Source organism: Peromyscus eremicus, chromosome 16_21 (assembly GCF_949786415.1).
Source record: "Peromyscus eremicus chromosome 16_21, PerEre_H2_v1, whole genome shotgun sequence".
Taxonomy (NCBI): Eukaryota; Metazoa; Chordata; class Mammalia; order Rodentia; family Cricetidae; genus Peromyscus; species Peromyscus eremicus.
In genome coordinates, this window is record NC_081432.1 from 59,746,912 (window position 1) to 59,760,302 (window position 13,391).

Here is a 13,391-nt window from a genome sequence, read left to right on the forward strand (position 1 = left end):
AATAAGTGAGTTTGCCCTATAAATGACCACCCTCTCACTCTGATGTTCTCAATTCCAAGTAGTTGTCTGATTTTTGAGAGAAGCCAGATGCAGATTTCAGCAATTTTTGTGGCGATTCTTTAAAAAGTTAACGTTAGTCCACATAAAGGATTACTTTGAAATTGCTTCTCTGAGTGCATAGTAGCTGTTTCTGTGTGTAAGCAATAGATTGATTTTGATGAAGCTATAGTAACACTGATGTAGAAAAGCACCAGACACAGGTGCCCTAGCCTGGCTCCTTCCTCTTTAGACAGCGGCAAACATTAGCACAGAATACACAGTCCTGATCTCCCAGAGACTGTCTGGGTTTCTGGCATCCTTGAGTGGCCCATCTCTCTGAACGTCAGGCCTTTTTTCTTTGTGATATGCAGCCCAATTTTGACATGCTTTATAGCCATGTGAAGCAACTCCTCTCCAATGAGCTGCTCCTGACCCAGATGGAGAAGAGTGCCCTCATGGAAGCCCTGGTTCTCATTAGCAACCAATTTAAGAATTATGAGCGACAGAAGTTGTTCTTAGAAGAGCTGATGGCACCAATGGTCAACATCTGGCTTTCTGAAGAAATGTGCAGGTACAGGAGATCTTGGGGACTACTAACCCTAACTGTACTTGAGTAGACCTAATCTATTTCGAGATCTGTGCCAGGCTGGGGGAGGGGTGTAGGGATTCGGGGCTGTGCCCGAACTATCAGTGATACCTTAAGCTCTCTTGACATTTACTCTCTTCTCTCAAATGTCACCTTGCACTGTGGAGGTGTGGTAGGGAAGACAGTGGGCAGAGATGGCTAGCATGGTCATAAGGGCATGTGAAGAAGCTGTGTGATGTTTGCCGTGCAGCTTCAGCACCGTTGGAGAGATAACCACAGTGGGGTCTGCGGCCCCGGGTGCCTGTGATGCCCCATAGTAGAGAATCTGTTTATTTTGTTGACTTTTTGAATTTGTAAAATATGCAATGATTTGGGGAGTGGGAATGTTAACATAAACTTTCAAATGACCGCTTATAATTCATATGATTAAACTCCTCTCACTATACAAACTATGTTTGGGGCCAGGTGGTGGTGGGACATGCCTTTAATCCCAGCACTCGGGAGTCAGAGGCTGGCAGATCTCTGTAAGTTCGAGGCCAGCCTGGGCTACAGAGTGAGTTCCAGGGCTGCAAGGGCTACACAGAGAAACCCTGTCTCAAAAAGGCAAAAAAAAAAACAAAAAACAAACTATGTTTGGGGTCTGACAATCTGTTAGCTTTTTAATTTGCTTTCTTGAGTTAGGGTCACCTGTAGCCTAGGATGACCTTCAACTCCTGATCCTCATTGTCCTCTTCCTCTCAAGTGCTGAGATTATAAACCTGTGATGATCATGCTTGGTCTATCCACTATTAGCTCTTGTGGAGGAAATTGTCCTTCCTTACAGTCATGATACAGGGAAGCTGTGTTGGTGTATGCCTTTAATTCCAGCAGAAGCATACACCAATCTGAGTTCGAGGCCAGCCTGGTATACATAGTGAATTCCAGGCCAGGTAGACCCTGTCTCGGAGGGAGTTAAAAGAAATCTGAGGGGCTAGAGAGATGGCTGAAATGTTAAAAGAGCATGTATTGCTCTTGGAGAGGACCCATGTTCATCCGTTTCCAAGCATCTACTTGGTGTCTCACAACCATCTGTAACTCCAGGCCCAAGGAATCCAGTGTCCTTTTCTGACCTCTGCAGTACCAGACACACTTGTGCACAGACACAGATGCAAGCAAACACTCCCAAAAAAGAAAAGATTTTTTTAAATCCTTGTGTAGGGGCTGGAGGGATGGCTCAGTGGTTATGAGAGCTTACTGCTTCTCCAGACAACCAGAGTTCAGTGCTAAATACCAGGGTGACCTGCTCACAGCTGCCTGTAAGTAATTCCAGGGGACCCAATGGCCTCCATTGACCTTCACCTGCACTCACATACACATGCCCACACACAGGCACACTATACACTTAGCTAAAAGTAACTCTTTGTCTTTACAAAAATGATGATGTAACTTTCCTTGCCCCCTCCAGAGTGCTGACAGATGTTGATGCCTTCATCGCCTATGTGGGCGCTGATCTGAAAAGCTGTGATCCAGCTGCGGAGGATCCATGTGGCGCCAACCGTGCACGAGTAAGATTCTGCTGGGAATGGGAAGTTGCACTGGCCACGGGCAGGAGTTAGGGTGTTGCCATTGATCAAGTTTCTCAGATGTGTTTTGTCTGTACTGGTGAGAGACCCAGGATTTCCTCCTGCCCTAAGCTTCTCCTTTCTTTTCTTCTTCAGTCTTGAATTCTTGAGTTAGTTCCCACAGCAGAGCAGATGGTCTTTTCTATGAAGTCATTATTTGGGCTTTAAGGAAGACTGGAGGTGTAATGAGGAAGTAGGTCAGAACTTGGTCGCAGGGTGAGTCCCCCCTGCTATTGCTCTCTGGCATGTGAAGTCCTAAGTGATGGCCAAACCTTGAAACCTTGAAAACCTGAGGCTTTCCAGTGTGCCAGGTCGCAAATCAGCCACTGTGGTGAGAGCCACGTGACCAGCCTGGCATGAGGGGTGGGGGTCAGGATGCAAGCTGTCGAGTCCCAGCTGGAGGGCCAAAGGTCAAAATGGCAGTTTAAACACATTGGTGGCTCATCTAAGCCACCCTTTACCCAAGGGACTGTGAGAGGGTCATTAAAGCCCTGGAAAGACATCCTTCCAGAGCTACCACTGCTCCTGAAATGGCCGTGAGAAGACCTCTCTTGGACTGGACCATAAAGACGAGGACAGGAATCTTGCTGGGGTGGGAGACAGGCTTCTCCTGTCTCTGCCTCTGTCACTGTGCTGTCACCTGGTCACATGTCACAGGGCTTTGCCACTTATTCCCTGCTGTGTTTCTCACTCTTCTCTGTAGATAACCTTTTGTGTGCACAGCATTCTGGGGGTGTTGAGACGGACTAGCTGGCCTTCCGACCTAGAAGAGGCCAGAACCGGGGGCTTTCTGGTGGGTTACACACCCAGTGGAAATCCAATCTTCCGTAACCCCTGCACAGAGCAGGTCCTGAGGCTTCTTGACAATTTGCTTGCCCTTGTCAGGTGAGTCAGAATATTTTGTATTTATTTTAACCCAATAATCTCAATTGTAATCTTTATGTCTGATCATACTGGTGGTATTGAATTAGTTCTGGTTCTTTTGAGAGGGGAGCTTTCTTTTTAAAGACAGTGAAGGTGTCTGTGTAAGGTATATACTCTTTATATATACGTGGTTGGAAATAATCCAAGAATGGGGCTTTCTAATTTCTTTGTTGTTGTTGTTGTTTGTTTGTTTTATTTTTAGAGATAGGGTTTCTTTGTATAGCCTTGGCTGTCCTGGAACTCCCTCTGTAAACCAGGCTGGCCTCAAACTCACAGAGATCCACCTGTCTCTGCCTCCTGAGTACTGGGACTAAAGACGTACGCCACCACCACCCAGCTTATTTTCTCATTTTTAAAAATACTGTCTTTGGTGGGTTTTTTTTGTTGGCTTGCTGTCATTTTGATGGTACTGCTGGGGACTGAACTGGGCCTTGAGCGTTCAAGGCAACAGCATACCACCAAGGTACCTCCCAGCCCTTTTTTCTGCTTCTTTATAGTGCATGCCTACTTTTAAGATTATTTAACCTAAATTTTTATCAGTAAGGGAATGGCTCGTTGGGAACAGGACAGTTGCTTTCTGTAGTCTTTCTCCAGGTGGTGTCCATGTGCACTAAAATGAATTTCTCACCAATGACTGAACTCATGTAGGCCAAACATCCACTGGCTCCACAAACCACAGGAAAGCAGGAAGCCTTTCACCTTTGAGCTAGGCTTCCCTATGAGACCAGCAGCCCCTGGAGCTTGAAAGGCATTATTAGGGACCCCCTTCAGTTTCCAAATTTTAACAAAATAGCAAGGCGTTTCATGTACACATTAAAGGGTTAGAGTCATTGTTCTAGGTCACATACCCTGACATATTCCAATGAAAGCTGGCCAGTATAGGCTTGTTGGTTATGAGAAGTACACTTTTGAGCTTTATAGAAGTGAAACTTTAAAAAATGCACTTCTTGGTATCTGGTTTCTTTTTCTCAATGACATGGAGTGGGAGCCATCCCAGTTGCATGTAGCTGCTTCTCACTGCCTCCATGGTATTCTGCTATGTGCTATGCGGTCTCTTATTGGCCCTGCTGGACTTTTGGACAGTTTTGATAATATACAGTGCTGCATGTACACTCTTTGGAATGTCATGATGTCTGTGCAGTCTCACTGGTTATACACAGAGGAGAATTACTGAGTTGTAAGTTATGTATGTCTTCAGTTTTCACAGCTAGGGTGGCTTTCAGATGTGGTGTACTGATTATGCTCCTAGCAACTGTGTACGGGAATGATGAAAAGTTTTTTGGCTCTTTTTTTGTTGCTTTGTAACAGTGTCCTGCCAGCCCTTGGTGTGTGTGTGGGGGTGGGGGGTGTGCACTCACGTGCAGGTGTGTACAGAAGCCAGAGCCTGGTGTCTGGATGTCTTTCCACATTACTTCTCTGCCTTATTCTTTGAGACACAGTCTCCAACTTGACCTAAACTTGGAAGTTTGGCAAGACTGGCTGACCAAAGAGCCACTGGCATCTGCCTGTTTCTACCCACCTCAGTACTGGGTTATAGGCATGTACTACCATGCCTAGCTTGTACATGGGGTTTGGTTGGATCCGAACTCATAGCTTGATACTTGTATAGAAAGCACTTCACTCACCAGCCATCTCCCCAGACCCCTTTTATGTTTTTTGTTTTGTTTTTCAAGACAGGGTTTCTCTGTAGCTTTGGAGCCCGTCCTGGAACTCACTCTGTAGACCAGGCTGGCATTGAACTCACAGAGATCTGCCTGTCTCTGCCTCCTGAGTGCTGGGATTAAAGGCGTATGCCAATGGCTGGCTATGGTTTTTAATTGTATTTGGGGGTAGTCATTATTCTTTGGGCTCTGTTTATATTAAAACATGGTTTGTATAACCCAGGTTGGTCTCTAACTCACTATGACCTTGAAGTCTTGGTCCTTCTTCCTCTGCCTCCCAAGTGCTACCATACCCGGCTATAGTTTTTTTATTTGCCTTGGTTTGGTTTTTTATGATCACATTTCATTAATGAATGAAAATACAGCCAGGTATACTGATGCAGCCACTAATATCACATATAATCACATCACTTGGAAAGCTACGACAGGAGACTCTTGGGCATAAGACATTGTCCCAAAACACAGAACAGATGCACATGTTCTTACATGCCTTTAATACTAGCATTTGGGAGCAGAGTCAGGCAGACATATGTGGGTTCAATGCCAGCCTGGTCTAAAGTTCCAGGCCAGCCAAGGCTATGTAAGGTGATTTTGCCACCACCACCCCCCCCTTTTTTTTAAACATCATGGCTCATTTGCTCAGAGTCAAGTTTAAATTTATTTCTTCCGAGTAATTGTAACAGATTATTTTATAGTATCAATATTGTCCCAAACAACTGAGAAAATTTTGTTCCAGAAAGCAAAATACATCAAATTGAGCAAAGCACAATTTTGTTTTGTCTTTTTTTTTTTTTTTTTCTGAGAGTCTTACTATGTAGTCAAGTTGACCTTAAACTCCTAATTTTCTTATCTCGCTGTTGGATTACTTTTCCTAGGGAGACAGGACCAACTCCTTATGTTCATTCAAGATAGGACACTGATAACAGACCATAGAAACAGTTCCCCCCAAGTCTGCATGGTGAGCCAGTGAGTTTACTGGGGTTATTTGGGAGTATGGGTGACTGAAAGGAAGCTTATAAAGCAAAATGCCTGCCTAGCATGCCTCCCTCAGCTTTCCACATTACTCATAGGCAACTTCCACTGAATAGTGTCCTCTCTCTCAGGGACTGTTCATTATTTATAGAACCTCAGAGAGTTGCCTCATGGGCCTTCTCATGAGTTACCTGAGTTTTATAAGCCTTTCAGAGGAGAGTTTCTGCCCAAACAGAACAGCTACTAGCTACTCAGTCTCCTGAGTTCAGTCCCTGAGATCCACATGGTGAAATCAGAGGCTGGATGTTGTCATGCACAACTGTAATCTCATCTGTACTCCAAAGGGTGAGGCAGGAGGATTACTGCAAATTCAAGACAAGCTTGGGCTTACAGAATGAGATGCTCAAGAACACACTACACAAATACAGAGTGAGTTCAAAGCCGGCTGGGGATATAGCTCAATGGTAGAGTGGTCATGTGTGAGGCCTGTTCTTAATCCCAGTTTCATGCCATTGAGAGGCTGTAGCAGGTGAGGCACTTGCCACCAATCCTAAAACCTGAGTTCAGTTCCTGGAATCCAGGTGGTTCAAGAAGAGAACCAGACACACACACACACACACACACACACACACACACACACTCTCTCTCTCTCTCTCTCTCTCTCTCTCTCTCTCTCTCTCTCTCTCTCTCTCCCTCTACTTGTGTGTGTGTGGTTTTCAAGACAGGGTTTTTCTTTTTAGCCCTGGCTGTACTGGAAGTCACTCTGAGGCCAGGCTGACCTTGAATTCAGAGATCTGCCTGCCTCTGCCTCCCCAGTGTTGGGATCAAAGGCGGTCCCTACCACTGCCTGATGAGAACCAGACTCTTAGGTTGTTCTCTGACCTCTTGACATATGGGCCATGGTGCACACATGCACACAGCCACATAAATAAGTAAGTGCAATAAACATTTAAAATAAACTGAGTATAGTGGCAAATGCCTTTAATCCCAGCACTTGGAAGTATAGGCAGATGAATCTTCTAGAGTTTGAGGCCCGCCTGATGATATATATCAAGTTCCAGGTCAGCCAGAGATACTTGGTGAGACCATATCTTTAAAAAAAAATATTTTTAAAAAAAAAAATAAAAAAATAGCAGTGATGATGCACTGTGCGCCCTCACCACGCGTGGATCTTCTAGAACGGCAGCTGCCTGCATGTTGGTGAGGAGTCAGCAGACATGACAGCCTGAGGACACGTAGGAGTGTGCCCCGCTGTGTGCTCTACACTGCGTGCTCGTCCATTCTTGGAGACACATCTTTTCATTGGGACTGTCGGCTCCCCAGTAAATGACACAGAGACTTACTATGAAAGCTCAGCCCATAGTTTAGGCTTATTTCTAATTGGCTCTTAATAACTTAAAGTAACTCATTTCTATTACTTTACTTTCTACCTTGTGGCTTTTACCTCTATCTCATTTTGTGTGTCCTATTCGTTCTGTGTGGCTTCCCTGCCTTCTTCCTAGTGTTCTCTTGCTCTGAAAACCCTGCCTAGCAATTGGCCATTGAGCTTTTTATTAAATGAATCCAAGTGACACTTTTTCATAGTGTACAAAAAAGATTATTCCACAACATTTCCCCCTTTTTTTGTCTAAAAATGAAAGGTTGAACTCTAACATAGTAAAACTATATATAATAAAAACAGATATCGCCAGGCGGTGGTGGCGCACGCCTTTAATCCCAGCACTCAGGAGGCAGAGGCAGGCGGATCTTTGTGAGTTTGAGGCCAGCCTGGTCTACAGAGCAAAATCCAGGAAAGGCACAAAGCTACACAGAGAAACCCTGTCTCAAAAAACAAAACCAGTTATCAAGTAAGGATTACATTTACAATATCCAGTCTATTTGTATTTGGCAGATTCAATGAAAATACTTCATTATTTATCCTATCTTGGTGAGTCCAAAGTTTTTAACTTAATTTACTTTCTATTATAACTAAGGAAAAGTACAGCTATAGTTATCTAATCTTCAACTTCATCAAAGACCCCAGAAGGAGATAATATTACCTGAGTAAACAGGAAGTATAGTGCAAACCACTTCCACACGTATAGAAATAACAGATATCTGGCTGCCTGGACAGTCACCCAAGGTTCCTTTGTAAATTTGGGGCATCCATCTTCAGCCTACAGGCCTAGAATATCTGAGAGACTTTTATACAGCAGGAATTCTGAAAGACTGTCTTGCCTAGTCTTGGCAAAGTTCAACAGACTTTTTTTCTTTGTTTCCTGCTTGTCCAATTTGTACAGCACACTGTCAACAGTCAAGACAAGAGCAGTTTCTTGTCCAAAAGGCTAGTTTTGCCACATTGAAAGCAAACTCCATATGGAGTTTCTTCAGTGCCCATTATCTTTTCTAAAGTAAATTGGTGCTGACAGGAGCAGATGTGTCTAATTTTCATGAAAAACCCTATGTTAACAAAACATTTTAAATGCCATATTCTGTAGGTCTTTGAAGTGTTTTTTTTTGTTTTGTTTTGTTTTGTTTTGTTTTTTTTGAGACAGGGTTTCTCTGTGTAGCTTTGCACCTTTCCTGGAACTCACTTGGTAGTCCAGACTGGCCTCGAACTCACAGAGATCCGCCTGCCTCTGCCTCCCGAGTGCTGGGATTAAAGGCGTGCGCCACCACCGCCCGGCCATTTGTTCATTTTGTATGGTGTAGGCTCAAGCATGCCATGGAGGTCAGAGGACAACTAGTAAGAAGTTACTTTCTTCTTCTCTCTATGGGTCTCAGGGATCAAAGTCAGGTCATGGGTCTTGATAGCAAGTACCTTTACTACTGAGCCATAAACATTTCACCAGCCCCTGAGATGTTTTCTTCATATCTTTATTCTGAAAGTGGACTGGAGCTTGTTTGTTTGGTTTTTAGACTTGTACAGTGAAGGCAGCGCCATGTGTGGTATGCAGGCCTACGTAGACTCAAGTCAGGGATTCAGGGCTAGTGCTGACTAATAGGGAGTTTAAGACCATTCGGATTTGTATGAGATCCTGCCCATTCCCCAGCACTTCTCCATTCCATCCCCCCAAAAATGAAGGCATAGACTCACATTAGCCTAGACCTGCCCAAGGTCAGTGCCATGAGCATCAGCCTTCCATCTGCACATGCTGTCCTGTTGAGAAGTCTGCAGGGGCCAGGTATGGTGGAGCACATCTGTCTCTGATACTTGGGAGGGTGGGGCAGGAGCATTAGCAAAAGCTCAAACCTAGCCCATAGAATAGACCCTATCTCAAAAAGAAGTAAAAGGTCCCATAGCCAGTGACATGTATAGAACTATCATCTGTAATTATGATACCTTCTGGGATCTTGAATGCGACCTAAGGCTTTTTAGAAGCTTTCAAAATCCTCTATAAGTATGTGGAAGGAAAAGCACTCTGAAGTTTGCTTGTTGGTTTGTTTTGTTTTGTTTTGTTTTGTTTTGTTTCGAGACAGAGTTTCTCTGTGTAGTCTTGGCTGTCCTAGAACTTGATCTGTTAACCAGGCTGGCCTTCCTACCTGCCTCTGCCAGCTGCCCAAGTGCTAAGACTAAAGGTGTGTGCCACCACCGACTGGTTGTTTGTTTTTAGGAAAGGGTCTTTCTACATAGCGTGGGCTGTCCTGGAACTCAATATGTAGACCAGGCTGGCCTCGAACTTAAAGAGATCGGCCTGGCTCTGCCTCCTGAGTGCTGGGATTAAAGGCGTGCGCCACCACCCAGCGTGAATGTATTTTTAAGTTGGGGAATCTAGAGGTCATGCTCACTATTAAGAGTGTTTTTCTGCAATATACAAGGTCTTAGGTTTGGTCCCAGCACTCCAAAAAGGCTATAGTGGGGAAACTGGCTACTGACTATTCAGTGAAGTAATTAGTACTCAGGAGGTGGGTCCTGTCCCTAGTCGTTGCCCCTTAGTAACACAGTCATTTTGATGGGGAACATGTTTGGATTTTGTTCTTCTAGGAAGCTGTGGTGACTTGCTCGGTCTGTGCTCCAAAAATAGAGGCAGGGAATTGAAAGATGGGTCCTATTACTTTGACCTGCTCTTTGCACATACAGTGTTGCTGACATTTCTATCAGTTCGTGCATCTCAAGTCTAACAGGATTTGCTGTTGAATTCACTCTGTTGTGATACTGTCCTGCTATCTCAGGATTTGGTGTATGTGTTAGGCCATGAGATTGTATGCTATGTAGTTAACAGCTTCAAGGCTGCATCCTTCTCTGGGGAATTCTTTCCCCTGCTGTGAGTAATGTTGAAAGACTAGCTAGATGTTTCCATAACATCCTTATTTTTTTCAGAACCCACAATACTTTATACACACCGGAAATTCTAGCCAAGATGGCAGAGCCTTTCACCAAGGTTCTGGATATACTTGAATCTGAAAAAACAACCATATTAGGTAAGAAGGTTTTACCTCCTTGCTGAGTTCATCCTAACTCTATGACTTATCAGGAAATATATTTGTGGGGCTCCTAGAGGTGCTGAGAGTTTATGTGTCATTGATCTTCTTCATCTGAACTGTAAGAGTCTTCTGAATGGCTTTTCCCCTATTAATCCCTGTAGAGGGACTTTTCTTTGGGCTGCTAGCTCACACACAAAAAAACGACATGAACACTTATTATTAATTATGAAAGCTTGGCCTATAGCTTAGGCTTGTCCCACTAGCTGTTAGAACTTAAATTAACCTGTTTATATTAATCTGCATTTTGTCTCGTGGCTTTTTACCTCTCTTCCATCTGGCACCTCCTGATTCCTCTCGTCTCCTTTGGTATCTCTCCTGCGCCTAGATTCTTCTCTCTGCTCAGAAGTCCCACCTAACCTCTTCCTGCCTAGCTATTGGCCATTCAGCTCTTTATTAAACCAATCAGAAGACACCTTGGCAAAGACACATCTTCATAGTGTACATAAAGATTATTCCACAAAAAAATCCCTCCTTCAAACACACTCCCTGGGGTGGGATACCTTGTTGTTTCAGCCTTGACTCGGGAGTGGGGGGGGGGGGGGAGGTGCTTGTTCCTGCCTCAACTTAGTATGCCAGACTTTGTTGACTCCCCAAGGGAGGCCTTACCCTCTCTGAGGAGTGGATGAAGGGTGGAATGGGGAGAGTAGGGGGGTAGGAAAAGGGGAGGGCATGGGAACTGGGATTGGTATGTAAAATGAAAAAAAAAAAACTTTAAAAAAAGATTTAAAAAAGTAAATAAATTAAAAAAAAAAAATCCCTCCTTCAGTTTAGTGTGCAAGTAGTAGTAAGTGGTAGACCCGTGTTTCTCCATTACACACCGGAAATGCTAGCCAATATGGCAAAGCCATCACCAAGGTTCTAGATAGATTTGAATCTGATCTCAGAAGTTGCTTCTTGAAGAACCAGTAAAAGCTAACTATGTCAGATGCAAGAGGAGATACTCGGGTCCAGTACCCCGTTAGGAGAGGATGGCAGGGAGGGAAAGACCTAACACCTTCCCGAGAACTCTTAGTACTCTACCTCCTAGACTATGCGGCCAGCTGCTTTGGAATAGAGCACACATGTTCCCAGACAGACGTGTGTCCCTGCCTGCAGATGCTGGCCTATTCCCACCCATTCTGTTCGTCTGTTTGTAGGATTACCTCAGCCTCTCTTGGAAGTCAACGAACACCCTGTCTACAAAACGACTTTGGAGAGGATGCAGCGCTTCTTTGGCATCCTCTATGAGAACTGGTAAGCCCCAGCACTGCTCCTGCCGTGTGCTCCCTTGCCAGAACTGCACGTTTTGTAGGGATGGCGACAGAGACTTTCGACCAAGAATTCTAGTGTAGAGGTGAGCAGAGGCGAGGGGTGGAGTGGAGTTGGTGGGAGTGGTAAGTCCAGGGGAGCAACTGCTTTCCTGTGGTACAGACTGACTGTTGTGTGCACCTCACAGTCCTGGCCAGGACTGGAAGTTCATACCCACTGTGTGTCTCTAGTGTATGATGAGGAGACCCAAGAGGTAGAGAAGTGGGCTTGCATTTGCTCGGCCTGCTTAATGCTTGTAGTCTGCTTCTCATGGACCAGTGAGAAGCAACTGGCCTGGTTCTTGTCTTGGGTTCTGGCTGTAGGGTTTAGTGATACTTGGCTCCGTGAATATCACACTCACAGCTGTAGCCTCGGTTCACCAAACATTAGAGAATCTTGAAGAACCCGCAGGACTGACACTGTTGGGTATTAGTTATAACTGGTGCTTTTTTGCCTTACAGTTACCATATCCTAGGGAAGGCAGGCCCTTCCATGCAGCAAGATTTCTACACTGTAGAGGGCCTCTCCACCCAGCTCCTTGGTTCAGCCTTCGTCAACTTGAACAATATTCCTGACTTCCGGCTCAAATCTATGCTTCATATCCTTGAAATGACCCTAAGTAACCTAGAAGGTCAGAAATTGGAGACAGGACAGAGGAAGGAAAACTTAACTGCAAGGAGCAGGTGGGACTGTAGGCTTGCTTATGTGCATCGTGACCTCTGGCACACAGAAGGGTTCAAATAAATTAGGAAGTAAGTGGGTAAGGAAGGAGGGGGGAAACAGGAGGGCAGCTCAGGCTGAGGGTGAGGGTCTTACCAAAACCTCCTGAGCTTTTCCCTGGGTAGAGACTGCTGTCTTCCTACTTCTTAGAAATATACAATTTTTAAATTTATTTCCTTTTCTATATTTTGCTAAGTGCTTCATTTTTTGGTTGGTTTGGTTTTGCCAGGGACTTTTTAAATATGTAGTCTATGCTAGCCCTAAACGTGCCATTCTCCTTCTCCTTCTTTAACCTCCTGAGTGCTGGGGTTTTGGTGTTTGTTTTGAGTGATAATCTCACTGTTCTCCAGGCTGAGCTGGAACTCCTGGGCACACGTGACCCTCATGCCTCAGCCTCCTGGGTAGCTGGAACCACAGGTGAATGCTTGTACACCCAGCTGGGTGCTTTCTTTTGAAAGGAACACCCAAGATTTCATCATCTTTCAGACCCTTTTATATGAGGGTGTCTTTAGTTCTTCTATTCTTTAGCAACCCAGGGCTAAATAAGTTAAGCTAAAAATACAAAATAATTGAGTATCTATGCAGCTTAGGATTCTAGGACAATGAGGAGTTTTTCCTATTATCGTAGGATGTTCTTTTTATCTTGAAAGCCGTGTAGTAGACTGCCCAGCAGCACGCCTGTTGGCTGGAAAGTGAAGGGTCTGCTCATGTGCTAAAACTTCTTAACCCGCGGTCATACGCGTCTTCGTGAAGCCGCTCGTGCTCTTCTGTCCCCCAGAACACCATGAAACCCTCATGGCCCCCATCCTTGGACCTCTCTTCACCTACTGCCACATGGTAAGTGGGTCCGGGAGTCGGGGCAGAGTACTCCTAAGTGAATGGTCCATGCTGGGGAGATGGTCTCTAAAGTGACCAACCACAAGCATAAGGACTTAAGTTTAGATCCCCAGAACACAGGTGAAAGCCAGATGTGGTGGCACACATCTGTAACCTCAGCACTGGGGAGGTAGAGAGATAGATGGAACCCTGGAGCTCTTTGGCCAGACAGACTGTGTTAATTGATAAGCTCCAGGTTCAGGGAGAGTCACACTCAAGGTGGACAGTGATGGAGTAAGACATCTGACATCAATCTCTAGC

At 44.9% G+C, this 13,391-nt stretch overlaps 1 protein-coding gene across 1 annotated transcript in view; it reads left to right on the plus strand.

Annotated features, from left to right (window-relative positions):
- The window catches only part of Xpo5 (exportin 5), a 43,006-nt gene that overhangs the window by 24,872 nt on the left and 4,743 nt on the right, over nt 1-13,391 (plus strand). The window contains exons 18-24 of the mRNA XM_059243962.1: nt 411-610; nt 2,070-2,169; nt 2,930-3,111; nt 10,084-10,184; nt 11,384-11,480; nt 11,996-12,131; nt 12,993-13,091. Coding sequence (XP_059099945.1) covers nt 411-610; nt 2,070-2,169; nt 2,930-3,111; nt 10,084-10,184; nt 11,384-11,480; nt 11,996-12,131; nt 12,993-13,091 — 915 coding nt within the window. The remainder of the gene's footprint in view (nt 1-410; nt 611-2,069; nt 2,170-2,929; nt 3,112-10,083; nt 10,185-11,383; nt 11,481-11,995; nt 12,132-12,992; nt 13,092-13,391) is intronic.